The 17433-nt window shown below is 56.3% G+C and overlaps 1 protein-coding gene across 5 annotated transcripts in view; it reads left to right on the forward strand.

The window, feature by feature from the left end:
• AGAP1 (ArfGAP with GTPase domain, ankyrin repeat and PH domain 1) overlaps window positions 1–17433 on the forward strand; it is a 418839-nt gene that overhangs the window by 272368 nt on the left and 129038 nt on the right. For 3 of the 5 annotated variants that reach the window (XM_040972346.1, XM_040972349.1, XM_040972351.1), the window contains exon 11: window positions 1830–1998. In XM_040972346.1, the coding sequence (XP_040828280.1) occupies window positions 1830–1998 (169 nt within the window). Of the gene's footprint in view, window positions 1–1829; window positions 2018–2496; window positions 2521–7932; window positions 7963–11208; window positions 11256–15865; window positions 15874–16191; window positions 16237–17433 lie in introns of all 5 variants that reach the window. The other 2 variants (XM_040972350.1, XM_040972348.1) reach the window with 2 other exon arrangements.

Here is a 17433-nt window from a genome sequence, read left to right on the forward strand (position 1 = left end):
TTGAGGGGCAGGAGCTGGGCACCTCTAGGGGGCTTGGCTCTGGAGTAGGCCCCAGGGACTTGTTAAATGCTGTTTAAAAGCGCTCGGCTTTGAATTACCCTCATGCCTTGTTAAAGGGATTTTCCCCCTTTTTATCTGAGATCAGCATTTTCTAGGACCAGTGCAGAGAAGGAGTAGGCTCTGGGATATTTGCATATCAAAATCAGGCTTGCTGCCTGTCTTTCAAGGCCTCCTCCTAAGGGGAGGAGCTTTGTTTAGTGGCCAGGGATGAAAAGGCGGAAGTTCTCCCCTCTGGAAGCCGCAGGAGCTTTCCCTTCCCGCCTCTGGCAGAGCCCACAGGTGGGAGCGCTGTGGCTGAGAAGCACACACGTCTTGGAAGGGCCTAAGGATTCTTAGTGGCGGAAAGCCAGGCAGTGCCCCTTTCTCTCTGATGGCTTTCTCTGAAGTTGTAGTGAGTGACAGATCCACACGGGGCTGAGCTGCAGGGGCCGGGGCCTTGGGACGTTGCTGTCCTCGCTCCAGATAAAACATCCTGATACTGTGTGCCTGGTGGAAGAGCCCACGCTGAGCCTTACTCATTCTCTGATTAGCCTCATTCTAGAGCCCATAAGCAATAAATGCTCAATTACACTCCTGTTATTGTATTTTAATTTGTCGAGAATTGGTATTAAAAAAGAAAGTTCTAGCAAGTTGATATTTTTAAAGGAGTAACTGTGCAAGGAGAAGTGGCCTCCCTTGCAAGTGTTAACTTGGGTTCTGAAAGAAGCTTGCATAGGCTCCATTGCGCATGGCCGGCAGTTGGTCAGAGGCCCGTTATAAAGGCCATCTTTATGTCACCCACAGCACCCCAAGTTTGTGCCCTTGTCCAGCGTGCGTCCCCCTTGTTCTGCTCAGCACACTGAGTCCTGGCAGATGAGTGCCCCTGCCTCCGTCTCATCCACGGATGAGAACTTTCTCTCCATCTGGGTTCCACGCCTTTCAAAAGCACAGCCTTTTATCTTAGCTGGTGACATTTTGGGTCGTCCAACATCTTTAGCTTGGAAAGATTTATTTATTTACTTGAAAGTCAGAGAGGGAGAGACACAGAGATCCTCCCCAAAATGGAGCCTTCTGTCAGATAAGGTCGAGTTTGCTGTCCCAGTCTGGATGCAGCCTTCCTCTTCCTAAAGTCCACAGCAACTCTCTCAGAGGCAGCCGTGGCAGACCACAGCCAGCCTGCCCTGTGGCCATGAGGGGTCCCTCTCTGCAGCTGCTCTTAGGCAAAAGGCGATGGCGGAGTCCCTCCCCGAGACACACCTGGGCACTCCAGGCCTGACGGGCAGCCCAGGCTGGCAGGCTCCTCCCCTTCAGGGCCCCCTGGCTGATGGCAGGTGCATTTGTGCCGCCCTTTTCTCTTTGGTGGCTCTTCTTCGGGCTAGCTGGGAGTGTTGGCACCCTGGGGTGCTATGCACTTTCAGTAGCTTTACCTTCCTGGACCTTGATGAAACCTCTGACCTTCACTTCCTGAGTTCCCAGCAGGCAACGCGGCCCTATGTAGATGTCTAACAGCAGTTGCAGGGTGAGACGGGGAGCTGATGGCAGGGTGACCTCTGCCCGAAGGGTGTGCAGGCTCACCCCAGCCCCCTGCTGTGCCAGCTGTAAGCAGGCAAGAGTTCCGTGTGTACATTGCACAGCTGCCTCCCTTCTCCCCATTGCCCCTGAGTCGGCCCAGGACACAGGTAGAATGACAGAGGCGCCAGCTTTGAAGTGCTTCCCCTTGCGGGTGGGCTGTAGGCTGGCCCGAGGTCTCCTGACTGACCCCTCCTCGCTGGTCTTGACGTTTCCTGCAGGATTACATGCAGAATGTCCACGGCAAGGAGATCGATCTTCTGAGAACCACTGTGAAAGTCCCCGGGAAGAGGCCACCGCGGGCCACGTCGGCCTGTGTGCCCCTCTCCAGTCCCAAGACCAACGGCCTGGCCAAGGACGTGAGCAGCTTGCACATCTCGGCCAATTCAGGTAAGCCGCCTGTAGCCACGCTGCCGGAGGCCAGCGCCCCAGCGGCAGGCACGGAGGACGGGGCTGAGTGGGCTGCTTGTTGGTTCTGTTCTGCGTCCCTCCGCACCTCTGGGCTCCGTGAATGCCTGCGAGCAGGGGAGGCGTGCCTGAGCTGAGTCTCTGGGTTCCTTCCTCGCTCCATGGTTAAGAGGAGCGTTTTCTACACACCAGCTTGAGTGTTTGAGCATCTTTGGGAACACACGAGTTCCGGGTTAAAGGCATCAAAGGTGAGCTGATTTCTGGCATCCAAAGTGTGTGAAAATGGAGAAGCTATTTGGGGCAAGCCAAAGGGAAATATTTCACTTAGGTGAAAATCAGATTGTCCCAGCTGTTTATGCATTCGCTATCATTTGTCACCCTTCAGTGCAAACTGAGCATCCTTTATTGTCTTTTAAAGGGTTGTTTGTCTTTCATTCAGGCTTAGAAGGTGTGAGCATTTTCTCGAAACGCCCCATTCAGTTCAGTTGAGATCCATGAACGGCCGTGGTTGGCTTCTGTTGAAGGCTCCGTGCTGAGGGCTGTGCCGTGGCCTTAGCCATCCCCTCATTGCTTGTCTGAGAACAGGTGTTCAGATCCACCTGGGTCCCCCAGTGGCCACACATGGGGGTCTGCTCTGTCATCAAGCCCCTTTCTGCTCTCCCAGCCACATCTGTCTTCATGAAGTAGCTCTCTGTAGAAGGTCTCCCACCCATCTCCGCGTCTCACAGGTGCACCCCTCAAGTGTCAGGTGCTTCCCCAGAGGGCTCACGGCTCCTGCACAGCTCTGTGGCCTTGGTGGGAAAAGCAGGTTGATGAAAAGTGAGTGCAGAGTTTGGGGTGCCCCAGCCCGGGCTCTGTCATGTTAGAGGGCTGATCACTGCTGGCCTGTTCAGAGGGCAGAGGTGCAGTGCGCACAGCAGAGAGCCAGGCAGAGGTGCGGTGTGCGGAGTGCAGTGTGCACAGCAGAGGGCCAGGGCAGGGGTGCGGTGTGTACAGCAGAGGGCCGGGGCAGGGGTGCAGTGTGCACAGCAGAGGGCTGGGGCAGGTGTGCTGGGGCAGAGGTGCAGTGTGCGGTGTGCACAGCAGAGGGCCGGGGCAGGGGTGCGTTGTGCACAGCAGAGGGCCGGTCAGAGGTGCGGTGTGCGGTGTGCACAGCAGAGGGCCAGTCAGAGGTGCAGTGTGCACAGCAGAGGGCCGGGGCAGGTGTGCGGTGTGCACAGCAGAGGGCCGGGGCAGGTGTGCGGTGTGCACAGCAGAGGGCCGGGGCAGGTGTGCGGTGTGCACAGCAGAGGGCCGGGGCAGGTGTGCAGTGTGCACAGCAGAGGGCCGGTCAGAGGTGCAGTGTGCACAGCAGAGGGCCGGGGCAGGTGTGCGGTGTGCACAGCAGAGGGCCGGGGCAGGTGTGCAGTGTGCACAGCAGAGGGCCGGGGCAGAGGTGCAGTGTGCACAGCAGAGGGCCGGGGCAGGTGTGCGGTGTGCACAGCAGAGGGCCGGGGCAGGTGTGTGGTGTGCACAGCAGAGGGCCGGGGCAGGGGTGCGGTGTGCACAGCAGAAGGCTGGGGCAGGTGTGCATTGTGCACAGCAGAGGGCCGGTCAGAGGTGCAATGTGCACAGCAGAGGGCCGGGCAGGGGGGCGGTGTGCGGTGTGCACAGCAGAGGGCCGGGCAAGGGTGCGGTGTGCGGTGTGCACAGTAGAGGGCCGGGGCAGGGGTGCGGTGTGCACAGCAGAGGGCCGGGCAGGGGTACAGTGATACACACACACAGTGGTGACCTACCAACAGAATCATGGGCTTTCAGCTAAAGCAGGCCTCAGCTGCTTCTGGAAAGAGGGAGGTGGCTCCCTGGGCTGTCCCGTGACCCGCTGCCCGGGGGACCACCTTGTCCGGGACAGGGACTAACCGAGGGTGGGAAGAGAGACACCAGAATGTCTGCAGGCGGTAGAAAGCCAAGATTTTGGCTGTTGGTGCCAGAGTCTGGCACCTGTTCATGCTACAGGTGTGTGCCCTGTGGGTTTGACAGTGTAGAGTGCATGTGCCGAGGGCACTGCCCAGTTCCCTCCCTGCCCCTCCTAACCGATCCGTCACCTCCTGATATCTACCTGTTTGTCTACTAATACCAGCATCCATTGGGCCTTTTGCAGAATTTATTTCCTCATTGACAAAAGCCGTGTCTTTATCGCTGCAACGTGGTCCTCTGAAACACACACGTGTTTGCTGTGGGCCTCATGTGTGCTTGCCACAGCCCTCAATCCTGACACCCGGCCCTGGCATCTCAGGGCTGGACAGGCAACTGGGGCCACTGCAGGGCGGCACATACGTGGGGAGAAGGAATGTGGCTGGCCTGGGTCCGAGGCTTCAGGATGCAAGGGCGCCCATGCAGAGTGTGGTGAATGGATCCAGGTGCCGGGCACCCAGCTGGGCACAGCAGCAGTGGTGTTTGGGAGGCAGCGTGGACTGTGTGAGCCTAGGCGCTCAGCACCCTGCTGTGCGGACTCGGGTTCTTGGGGGTTCCTGTCCTCCCAGGACAGACGGTGTCTGATGCCAGCGGCAGAGCCTGGCGACTATGGCAAGTTTCTCCAGAAGGTGCCCCCAGTTCCCTTCTCTTTTAGACCCTTGCTGTTGGGTGAGTGGGGGGCTTCAAACATGGGAATCCCTTTCTGTGGTTACACAGTGGCTAATAGCCACTGCTCAGTCACATTAATCCCATGTAGGGAGCCTGGGTGATTTTCCTTCTTAGGCAGGAGTGTGACATGAATGTGACATGGAGGTTGGAGTATGACCTGAGTAGGGTGTGGGAGGGGGGTGTGACATGGGCAGGGTGTGTGAGTGGGGGTGTGACATGGTTATGGTGTGGGGACAGGGCTGTGACATGGTTATGGTGTGGGGACAGGGCTGTGACATGGTTATGGTGTGGGGACAGGGCTGTGACATGGTTATGGTGTGGGGACAGGGCTGTGACATGGTTATGGTGTGGGGACAGGGCTGTGACATGGTTATGGTGTGGGGACAGGGCTGTGACATGGGCAGGAGTCGGAGGATGGAGGTGAGACATGGCCAGAAGCATGGGACCATTTGACAGGAGAATATACCACATGGTAACCTCGGCTCTCGGGTTGATGTCTGCTTGCCATGGGACCCTCAGACCCCAGCCCCCTGTGCACCTGTCAGCTCTGACCTCAAGGCTGCTGCTTCTGTGCCAGGCAGCTTTCAGTAAGGACAGGGAGAGTTGACGTCACGGTGCCAGCCTTTGCACCGACAGATTGCTCTGCGGGTAACAGCTGCTTCTTGCTTAACGGGAGGACACTAGGGGCTTGCATTCCCATGGTTCGGATTGTTCTAGAAACTGAGCGTCCAGTATTTTCCAATGATTGTTCATAAAGGATTTGTGTGTCTAAGGAATTCCAACATGGCCCAATTCAACCAGAAGCATGGTAAGTGGTAGACTTTGTGCCAAAAATACAAATTGGTCATTTCAGTGTTGTTTGCATGAATGCTTCATAAGCTCCTTCCCTTGTTTTTCACACTCAACTCACTCAAGTTCTAGGTTAGTTGGAGGTATTTGCTTTTTCTTAATGCTTCCAGAAGGGTTCCCCCCACCCATGTGTTTTCTAAGCTTGGTGTTAAGGAAGTAGCCATTGGCAAGGACCTTGATAAACACCTGAATTTTCCAGTCAGCTTCTAGGAAGATGCTCTGTGACAGCCTGTGGTCCCGTGAAGCGGTCCTGGGGCACACCCTGGCTGGCACACCGCCCAGTCTGCTTTCCTGCGGTTGGTCGTGAGGTTGAGCGTGCTGTGTGGGACGGCCTTGCCCACGCGTGTTCACTGGGGCCTGCCTGTTCCTGGCAGCCTGCAGATCTTTCTGTAGCCTTATCGTTTCTCTCCAGACATCCTCGGCTGCTTGTTGTTTGTTAGTTTTGTTTTGTTTTAGGTTCTTACAAGTATTTTCCCCTTTCATTCGCATAATCAAGTCTTCAGTCTGAGTTTCATGTTCAGTTAGCGAGTACAATGTTGACAGTCTGATCACAATTCATGAATAGAAGATACTTCTTTCTTTTCTTATGAAGACTCTTCTGTCCACTTTTTCGCTCCCCAAATGAGCACCACAGCCGGACTGGTGCTGGCCACAGCCAGGAGTTTCATCCAGGTTTCCACGTGGGCACGGGAGCCTAAACACTTGGGCCATATTCCATCTGCTGTGTTAGCATGAGCTAGGCACAAGTGCAGTGGCCAGGAGTTCAACCTGTGCCCTGTGGGAGATGTCAGCCATGCAGATGAGGGCTTAACCCACTGCACCACATGGCCGGCCCAGAATGTATATTCCTTATAGTTTTACCATTATTATTACTTTACTTTTGGCTTTCTATATATATTCCTGGAGTGAGAGCCTACTGGCTAAATCCTCACCTTGCATTCGCTGGCATCCCATATGGGCGCTGGTTTGCAGTCGAGGATGGCCCAAAACCTTGAGACCCTGCACCCTCATGGGAGACCCAGAGAAAGCTCTTGGCTCCTGGCTTCGGGATCGGCTCAGCTCCGGCCGTTGCAGCCACTTAAGGACAGAAGTTTTTTTTTTTTTTTTTCTTTCTCTGCTTCTCTCTGTTTATCTGCCTTTACAGTAAGAATAAGTAAATCTTAAAAAATACGTATGTGTATATATATTATGTACTATGCATATACCTGTATCAGTGTATTGAACCCTTTGTCCTCTTTAACTTGTTTGAGTCTGCTCTGTGTGGCAGGAAGCCTGTGGTTGCTTCATCATGCAGTTCTGTGGTGTCGTCAGAGAGGCTGTGTGCCTGGGCCCGTGGTGCCACCCCTCGCCCTGCGCCGGCCGCCCTGTGCATTCCCCACGCTCTCTGAGGCTAAGACACAGCTGGCAGCTGGCTGTGGGACACCGCACAGAACACTTCTTGACATTTCTCTTTGACTCTGCAATGTCTCGTTGCTTATGCTGTTTGTGTTTTTCAAGTGAACTTGGAAACACCTGGGTTGTCCCTCCCTTCCTCTCACCTCACCCTGTGTGGCCCTAGCTGGCGTGCTCCCTTCGGAGCGGGGGACTTGGGCCCCTCTCCTTGCATGCCTCTCAGGTTCTGCAGCCTCGTTTGGTTAGATCCTGGGGGGCTTTGTTTTGTTTAGCGACCTGTTCCATTAATTGATCATTTTCCAGTACCTTCTGAAGGTCACTTTTAAAAAAATTAAGATTTATTTTTATTGGAAAGACAGGTTTGCATTACCGAAAGAAAGAGAAACAGAATGATCCTCCATCTGCTGGTTCACTCCCCAAATAGCCGCAGTGGCCAGAGCTGTGTCAATCGGAAGCCAGGAGCCAGGAGCCTCCTCCAGGTCTCCCACATGGGTGCAGGGTCCCGTAGGCTTTGGGACGTCCTTGACTGCTTTCCCGGGCTATGAGCAGGGAGCTGGATGGGAAGTGCGCATCTGGGATATGAACCGGTGCCTATATAGGATCCTGGCACAAACAAGGCAAGTATTTAGCCACTGAGCCATTGGGTCAGACCCCTGAAGCTCATCTTTTTGGGTTGGGTAGAGGGTCTAACTCACAAGAGTTTGTACTTTGTGGAGGCAGCCGTCCTCCTGAACTTTATTTGAAGTTTCTCTTGCCTTTTCTAGAACATCCCATGTCCGGTGTCATTATAATGTCTAACTGTGTGTCACTGTCAGCTTGTGACTTCTACCAACTGGTGGCGTGATTTGGATCCCTCAGTGCCGTTCCTCCTTGCCATTCGTTTGCAGTTTGCACTGAGTCAGCCGTGGGCCCAGCCATGATGAACGCCACACTGCAGAGACCGGGCTATGGGGAACGCTGCAGGACAACGCTGCAGGACGTTCCTACCTGGGAGGAAGTGCCCGAGGCCGAGCATACAGCAGAGGCCACGGTCAGGGGTACATCCTGGCCAAGGCACACGGGGGTGTGGGGCGGAAACCGCAGGTAGGCAGCGTGTTCAGCTGCTCCTGTTGCTGCAAGGTCATAGGTCGTTGACCAGGGTGGAAATACTCCATCCCACACCTCAGAATGCTGGGAATCATGGTGGCCTGCATGCCGTGGATGTGGGGCAGAGGAGCGAAGGCATGTTGTTGGAGGAGCTGCCTCCTGCTCTGGTCCAGCCCACGGCAAAAGCAGCCAGCGTGGCACACAGGTCAGAAGGCTGAGGGACTAGACCAGGGCTGGCCGTTGTCCTCCCTGCCACTGTCTTACCGCTACACCCCCTAGCAAGTGCACCTGCAAGGGATAAGTGGGCAGTGTGCCCAGGAGAGCAGGGAACAGGACTAGCAGTGCCCACACAGTCCCTCGGGCAGTGTGACTAACCCCTGGTGACACTCAGGGCCCAGGAACGCTGTGCAGGACCAGGTGAGCAGGAGGGCAGCAGGCACAAGGGAAGGGAAATCTTAAGCCCTAAGAGACGTGTGTTCCTATAACAGAGTGAACAGAAAGGGATGGATCAGAGCAAGCGTTTCTGGAAATTAAAAGGGAAAAGATAACAAAACCAATGTTTAAAAAAAAATAATAAAGCAATGGGTCAGGAACTTGGAGAGGGAAACACCCATGGTTAAAGACACCACAGAGGCGGAAGTGCTGGGGGTGAACGTTGACATCCGTAGAGCCAGGAATCCCGGGGCTGGGAAAGAAGGCTCTGTAAGGGGAGCATCGGAGTGGAGCGGGAAATCGGACAGGCTGTGGACGGCCGGGGCAGTGCCGCGCGTGGGCAGGCCACGTAAGCGGCCCCTTCCGAGGACAGGATGAGCCACGCTCAGCCCAGAAGCCTGGCTGTCACCAGGCAGGCAGGTGGAAGTCCTCTAGGCAGCTGACAGCTTTCCCTGTGAGAGAGTTTTTGAAAAAGTTACTTCAGGATGTACTCCAAAAGGATCAATTTAGGAAGCTACAGAAAAGATACATAGTATGTCAGGGCTGGAGGAGGACTCCCACTGACCCCTTCCATGAGACCGCTCGCTCATTCAAGGTGCTGCCGCTCCTCAGAATGTGCGTGGTGGTACCCACCCCCAGCCTCAAGCGGCCATCCTAGCGGGGGGCCATCCTGGAGCTCCAGCCTAGAGAATCCTCCAGGAGCAGGAGCCAGTGGAGCGTTCACAAGTGTTTTCTGATGCTGTTTTGGGGACCAGGACAACGTGGTCATAGTGCCTGCGTGCACCAAGCAGCGAAGGCGGAACTTTCTGGAGTCTGACATTTACATGAAGCCAGGAAACATGCTGGCCATCAGTGCATGAAGGCTTGGGACTCAGCGACAATTCATCGTTGCACCCTGCGCTCGCCATCGAAGGGAGGACCTTGTGCAGTGGTCTCAAAGCTCAGTCTCATTGCCCTTAAAGTGGGGAGGTGATGACTCCCGTGTTCTTGGAAACACACTCCACAGTGTGTCTGAGAAATGTGGCCCAGGATTGTTTATTCCCTAGAATTCTGTTGTTAGTGCCTTGTGGCATTTAGTCTGCAAGGAGAGGAGAGGGCCTCAGTACTCACTGAAGTTCATCTTTCAGATGCTTCAGGGTGCTCCTGGAGGGCGTGCGGGTGCCCAGCACGCAGCGCCATGCCGCGTGGCACAGTGAGGGCAGGCGGATCTCGGCACTGTAGCTGTGTGAGTGTGGGTGCCAGCACGCAGCCCCATGCTTGGGGGCACAGTGAGGGCAGGCGGATCTCACCCCTGCAGCTGTGTGAGTGTGGATGCCAGCACGCAGCCCCATGCTTGGGGGCACAGTGAGGGCAGGCAGATCTCACCCCTGCAGCTGTGTGGGTGCCAGCACGCAGCCCCATGCTGGGTGGCACAGTGAGGGCAGGCAGATCTCACCCCTGCAGCTGTGTGGGTGCCAGCACGCAGCCCCATGCTGGGTGGCACAGTGAGGGCAGGCGGATCTCACCCCTGCAGCTGTGTGGGTGCCAGCACGCAGCCCCAGTGCCGCGTGGCACAGTGAGGGCAGGCGGATCTCACCCCTGCAGCTGTGTGGGTGCCAGCATGCAGCCCCATGCTGGGTGGCACAGTGAGGGCAGGCCGATCTCGCTGCTGCAGCTGTGTGAGTGTGGGTGCCAGCACGCAGCCCCATGCTTGGGGGCACAGTGAGGGCAGGCGGATCTCACCCCTGCAGCTGTGTGGGTGCCAGCACGCAGCCCCATGCCGCGTGGCACAGTGAGGGCAGGCGACTCGCTGCTGCAGCTGTGTGAGTGCGGGTGCCCAGCACGCAGCCCATGCCTGGTGGCACAGTGAGGGCAGGCAGATCTCACCCCTGCAGCTGTGGGTGCCAGCACGCAGCGCCATGCCGCGTGGCACAGTGAAGGCAGGTGGATCTCACCCCTGCAGCTGTGTGGGTGCCAGCACGCAGCCCCATGCTTGGGGGCACAGTGAGGGCAGGCGGATCTCGGCACTGTAGCTGTGTGAGTGTGGGTGCCAGCACGCAGCCCCATGCTTGGGGGCACAGTGAGGGCAGGCGGATCTCACCCCTGCAGCTGTGTGGGTGCCAGCACGCAGCCCCATGCTTGGGGGCACAGTGAGGGCAGGCGGATCTCACCCCTGCAGCTGTGTGGGTGCCAGCACGCAGGCCCGTGGTGGGTCTTGCTGTGATGCCGTCACGCTGCCCCGAGCTGTCTGTCGTGACGTGACTGTGCAGGAGTGACAGGCACCTTCTTGCCTTCATAGCATCTTTGTTGGCATCTCTGCACCGGGTACAGGTTTCCATTCGACGCAGATTGGCGCCTGCACCTCTGTGAAAGCCAACCTTGCCCGACTCCTTGCCCAGCTCCTCCCTCCCCACCCCCAGGACCCCACGGGGTGGTGGGAGCTGATTTCCCCCCGGGAGCGGGGAGGGAGGGAGGGGAACGGTTCCGAGGACTGAGCCGCGTTGACATCTAAAGCCTCCACCATGCTGCTTCCTCCACACTCCAGCAATCAGGACATCCAGCAAACCCATAAAAAACCAAACTAATAGCATGAATATTCAGTGACCTAGAATACTAATTATTGTCATGAATATTAATGCGATCGGACTTCCTCTTTCTCTCCCGTCCTCTTCCTCCCTCTCTCCTTCTCTCTCTCCCTCTTTTTTTTCCACTTAGCCGGCTCTAAAGATGGGTCATAATGAGAGCATTTAAGAGGGAGCGCTCTCCGCCGTGACAGGGACCCGGGTAATAAGGAGAGCTTGATTAACGCGGTGCACTTGGGGGAGAGATGAGAGGCCTCACGTGGCCGTCGGGGGTGGCAACGAGGCACCGGCGGCTCTGTTGCTGCTCGTGGAGATTAATGAGGCCTAAGAGTGCATTAGGAACAGTGACAAAGGTTTGATCTAATGGGCTCAGTCATTTTTCCTTTGAGTGACAGACGCACAGAAGTAATTGGCTGTGCAGAATGGCAGCTCATTGGCGGTACTTAAGGATACATTATCCCCGTTGTGTGGCCCGCAGAGGCTGTTTATCAAAACTGCTCACACTGCAGACGCTGAGTGGCTACGCTGCTGTTACAGTGGTAATAGCTATTAAAAAAAAAAAACAAGGCTGCATCAGGCAAGATCATCTGCTTTCTCATGGAAACAAAGTTTTTCTTTGTTTAGTTTCAAATGGACTAGAAAACATTGTCACAACTCTGGGGTGCCTTGGGGAGCTAGCTGATCCTGGGTCCTGCGTTATAGTTGGGGAGCCGGTCCTGGGTCCTGTGTTATAGGGGATCCTCGCAGGGGAGCCGGTCCTGGGTCCTGGGTCCTGTGTTATAGGGGATCCTCGCAGGGGAGCCGGTCCTGGGTCCTGGGTCCTGTGTTATAGGGGATCCTCGCAGGGGAGCCCCATGTCTGGTAGGAGCTGTGTGCAGGGCAGCCCCAGGACCGGTAATGACATCACAGCCTCCGTGCGCCCTCCCCTTCTCCCGACCCCAGCCTGAGGCTGCGGAGTCTAGTCCTCTGCCGCAGACATGGGCACACCGTGTGGGGAGGCCCTGGTAGAGGGGCCCCCGGAACTGGGTATGTATTCAGCCATTCTTCAATTCTAGAACAAGATGGGTGCTTCGTGGAGAGTCCTCTGTGACCAGCGTGCCAGGAAGTGAAGACACACACTATGCGAGCATCTTAACTGCATGGATCTCAAAACCAAAAACACTGCACCAAAATGAGCTTGCCTGTCGACGCCTTCTTTCCACAGAGCTTCCAGCTCTCCACCCCCCGCCCCTGGTTTTTTGCAAGACTTGCAGCTTCCCCAGTTTTAGGGGCACCGTTGTCCTGCAGGTGGCGTGTGGCTTTGATTGTCCCACTTGGGTATCCTGTGCGTTTGTGCTGCGGTTTTCCATCACCAACTTCCCTCTTTCTTCCTTTTTGGGCCTTGTGGCCCAGCAGCTGCTGCTTGCTCGAGTTTAGCCCTGCCCAGAGTTTCCCAGCCCAGGAGCCGTGAGTGCCGCCCCCCAGGGATGGGCACTGCCTGGCGTCTCTGCTCTAGCGTCTCCTCCTTGGTGGCAGGCTCGGGGTGGCTGAGAAGGAAATGAGACGCCTACCTCCAGCCTAAGCCAGCCTCCTTCCATCCTTTGAACTCTAAGCAGAGTTGCCCTTTAAGAACTGACAGAAGAAACTCGATTCATGATTTCAGCTAAAGACACGGAAGAAGGATGTGGGAGCACTGGGCCATGCGTCTCCATGGTAACAGATGTGCCTGGAAGTAAATAAAAGTTGCGTTAGGAGCTTTCCTCCTCTGGCAAACGTGTCGGGTGAGGAACAGAGCTTTCCTAGACCAGGGGAGGAGAGGAGGAGCTGCAGGGAGCATTCCAGCGAGTGGTGCCAGCGGCCTTCCCTGGGGGGCTGGCCCTGACCTTGAGCCCTGGGCAGTGTCTTCCCCTTAGTCCCACATGGTCCTGAGCCCCCAGTGGATACGTATCCTGTATTTCTTCATGTGTGTGCTTGTGTCACAATGAAAGGCAGCAGTCGTCGGGGCTCACTGCAGAAATGGAAACTTAGCTAAACCTTCCGAATTATTTATTTCAGGAACTTTCTCCAAAATATCTTTAGTGACTAACCCCAGAAAACGGAAGCTGCCGAAAGCAAACCTCACCTGGGGGATTGGGTTGTAGCTGTCATGTCTTCCGTGAGCCTTGAAGCCCATTACCGTGTAGCTAGCCCTCACATAGGTGCTGACTTTTCTCCCTGGGATCTTCCTGGCAAATGATAAAACCCAGAATCACCCGGGCCGACACACAGCAGACTCCTCTGTGTCCTCAGGAGCCTGAGCGTGGCTCCACCGTGGTCCTGCCTTGCTCAGTTGGGAAAGTTGTGTGAGAGCTGGACGGGACAGCAAGAACATGTGAACACCTCATGGGCAGAGCCGTCTAACTCCCCTCCAAGCAGATCAACATGAAATGTGTGCTGTCTGCCATGTCACAGGGTGTGTCCCGTCTACATGGAACCGTGTGTGTGGCCAACGAAGGAGAGAACGGACATCTGTGCTCGCTTCCTGGCAGTGCGGCCAGAGCAGACCTCGGAGGCAGAGCCTGCCCGCACACTCTGGGTTTGCTTGCTTTAACACACAGCCCAAGTCTCCGTGCTGCCATTCCGTCACCACCGTATCGCGTGCATCCTTGTTCGCCCCGCACACACCGTCAGGTGCGTCATGGAGGGGAAGTGTGGAACCCACAGCCCTGAGTGTTCCCGACCCAGACACCGAGGGCAGGAAGAAAAGGCTTTGTTGGCACTGAGAGGGTTGGAGCGGCAGCCCTGAGCAGGGCAACTCCCTCTCAAAGCTGTCGCTTAGAGGAGGACACGCGCCCTGGTGGCCCGCATGTCTTGCCAGGTCCATCTGCCAGGTAGAGCGACGCCTGCCCCCTCCCCGTCAGCGTCTCTGTCCACTGGCTCGCTTGACCTGTCATTGCCCGTGTCGTGCCCCGAGCACGTGGGCTCTCTTCTTTTTCTGCACCTCCCCCTCGGCGCTGGCCACGCCGGGTCACAACAGGTGTTGAATAAATGAGAAGCGGTGCCAGGCAGTTGGCACACGGAGACGCCACACCGCCAGACAGACACGGGGAGGATGCCCGGCCCCTTGGGATCATCAAGGCAAACAAAATTAGCAGTGTCACATTCTAAGCTTTTGCTGAAAAAAAAGAAATATACTGAGAAGAGACTCACTGTTGGTGAGATGAACAGCATCCGAGATGCGCAGAGGCTGGTCGCTCCCAGACTGCACTACATGATCCCGTCATTATATTAACCACATGAGGCCCATTATTATCATCATCATCATTATCAACATTTATTATTATATCCCTGTTACAAATTATGGGCTGAGTTGTTTTAAAGATACGCAGGTTCCACCACTCCTAGGCGAGGAGGGAAGCAGGTCAGCCCCTGGGTAAGGAGCCGCCATCTTTCCCTGGCCATCTGAGATCAGCTCAGACAACACACTGATACACTCAGACATCAGTGCAGTTTTTGCTTTGAAATGCAAATCGCGTTAGGAAAAACAGCATACAGTATTGGTGAGTAGCTTCTCAAATCAACCCTCCACACTTGGGGACGTAAGTACGGCGGAAATGATTCTCCAGACAGAATCCGGTGCTCACAGCAAATGGCAGTGTGTGCTCATCAAGGTGGCCGGGAGCTCTCCTGCATCCACATCAGAGAAGGGCCTGCGGCACAGATTGGAGGGGGTGCCCCCCTCCGTCGCAGCCCATCCGGAAGGAGCTCATCCAGGGTCGGGATCCCCAGGAAACGCCTCTTAGTTCAGGAAGACACCAGGTCCTCGGCCCTGCTTTCATTTCATGGCATCGGGCGGAACGTACCTGGTACATCCTTTGTGCCCGCCCCCTGTGGTGTGGAAGTCGGCCTCCTGGCTGCCTGGGGCAGACCGCTCTCTGCCTTTGCCACTGGCCACACCGGCCTCTGCCCTGACACTTGGCAGTCTGATGTCGGCTTTCACAGTTCCCTTTCTAGTTCTCTGCTCTGTTTTCGCTGAAACAGCCAGTAGGGGAACTTGGAAAAGTTCTGTGGAAAGCAGAGTGAAAATATGTTTATTTTGGTGCCAAAAAAAAAAAAAATCAGAAACCCATTCCAGCCACGGGAGAAGTCCAAGTTTAAGGGGAATGGTTTGTATAGTTTTCAAATGCTCTACCCCCAAATAAACTTCTTTTTAAAACTTGTGCTTGGCACAAATGTTTTGAAGTTCCCTGGCACAGGTGTAGAGGGCAGACTGCTGAGTCCTACCTAAGTCACCGGTGAGCAGCGCTCCAGCAGCCACACCCTGGGGCCCTGTGCCTGCCGCCTGCCCCCTGCCAGATGTGGCCACCAGCCGATGTCCTGTCCATGCAGAGTCGCACGTCACCTGGTTCACGTGTCGTCGGAGCCGCATGGCATCCACGGCACACAGTGCCCATCTCTGAGGCCGTTGGGAGTGGCGCCGCTAGTGGTCAGTCTCACACCTGCGCTGGGTGTGCGTGCTTACACACCTGCTCTGGGTGTGCGTGTTTACACACCTGCTCTGGGTGCGCGTGTTTACACACCTGCGCTGGGTGTGCGTGTTTACACACCTGCTCTGGGTGTGCGTGTTTACACACCTGCTCTGGGTGCGCGTGTTTACACACCTGCGCTGGGTGTGCGTGTTTACACACCTGTGCTCTGGGTGCGCATGTTTACACACCTGCTCTGGGTGCGCGTGTTTACACACCTGCGCTGGGTGTGCGTGTTTACACACCTGCGCTCTGGGTGTGCGTGTTTACACACCTGCGCTGGGTGTGCGTGTTTACACACCTGCGCTCTGGGTGCACGTGTTTACACACCTGCGACTTAGAACTTGACAAGAAGAGGGCCCTCGAGGGACGAGGAGCCCCACCGAGGTTACAGTGTTTTATGAAAGCGCTTCATCCGGCGAGCTCTTCGGGTGTCCTAGTGTGGCGGAAGGTGGGGTCTGTCCCGTCTTCCAGCTCCACTCCTGCAGACCACACTCTGGACAGGTCGGCAGCATTGCGCGGCCCCTTGCCATACCTTCCAGCAGCTTCTGCTACCTCATGTTGGCCCATGTGCTACCCTGCCTCGCATTGTGGCCCTTTGTGGGTCCTTCTCATCCCGCCTGCACTGCCTCGTAGGTTCCGTAAGGAAAGCAAAGCCAGGCTCGCTGCCATGGTGCCGAGGACTCTGCATGGCAGCAGGCGTGGTGCATGCCCTGCTTGGGCTGGTTCTCTCGCTGCCATGGCGCCAGGGACTCTGCATGGCAGCAGGCACAGTGCTTGGCCTGCTTGGGCTGGTTCTCTCACTGCCATGGTGCCGAGGACTCTGCATGGCAGCAGGCACGGTACGTGGCCTGCTTGGGCTGGTTCTAAGTTAGCAGGCCAGTCTGGGAGAGACTCCTGGGTCAGGACAGCCACACCCAGTGACACAGCACTGCAGGGATGCTAGTGTGCCTCGGTGTGCCAGGAGGGCAGGGTGCCCCAGCGCACAGCATGGCTTACGTCACAGGCGGGGAACCCGAGCTGCAGGATCCCCAGCCCTTGAGGCCAGGGTGCAGGCAAGCTCGGGGCTGAGCCATGGAGCAGGAGGACTCTGTAGCCTTGTTGTCCCCGGAGGGTGGATAGAGCCGTCCCCTGTCAGAAGGCACAGCTCCCTGGTGCATATCCCCGTAGACATGGCATGCTAGAGAGTGCCCGTGCCTGTGTCCCCGAGACTGAAGGAAACCCCAGAGGCTAACGTGCCAGCAGCGGGGTGCAGGCTTACGCCCAAAGCTGTAGGAAGGGAAGGAGGGAAAGTGTGCAAATCCTGTCCCCTTGGCCATAGTCTGAACACATCCCTTAGAGAAGCAGGGCCTTCCTTCTGGGCCTCTTATCAGGTGGCACTGATGTGAGGGTGGGGCCATTCCTTAGGAACCTACCCTGGTCCCAGGAAGAGAGCGTTCTAATTCAGCCAAAAGATTCATTTGTTTATTAAAAAGGCACAGTAACGTCTACCGGTTACTCTCAAAATGATCACAGTAGCCCAGGTCAGAGCCAGGCAGGGACCAGGACCCTGGACCTCCATCCAGGTCGCACACATGGGCAGCAGGGCCTGGGCACTTGGCTCAGATTCTGTTGCCGTCCCAGATGCGTTGGTAAGGAGCTGGACTGCAGGTGGAGGAACCAGGGCTTGAGCTGGCACACTGATGTGAATGGCAGCGTCACAAGCAGTGGCCACAGTGCCAGCTTGCCGTCAGCCCATCTTGTGGCTAGGTAGCAGAAGGTCAGTGTCAGCTTTAACACACCTGAGTCCCCCAGCTTTAGACGTTAAGAACTTATCTAACTACTCAGTACAGCAGTGCCAGCACTAGAAGTCCCACGGACCCTATGCGGGGTCAGAGACCTGAGCCCTCCCAGGCAGGCAGCTGGGAGCCCGAGATTCCAAGACCCTCATGTCTCAGATGGTCAGCTAAAGCCATGTGCTCATTGGATGAGTGAGGACCTCAGACCATTGG

This window comes from Ochotona curzoniae, unplaced genomic scaffold, assembly GCF_017591425.1.
Source record: "Ochotona curzoniae isolate NIBS_2020 unplaced genomic scaffold, NIBS_Ocur_1.0 contig_2294, whole genome shotgun sequence".
Taxonomy (NCBI): Eukaryota; Metazoa; Chordata; class Mammalia; order Lagomorpha; family Ochotonidae; genus Ochotona; species Ochotona curzoniae.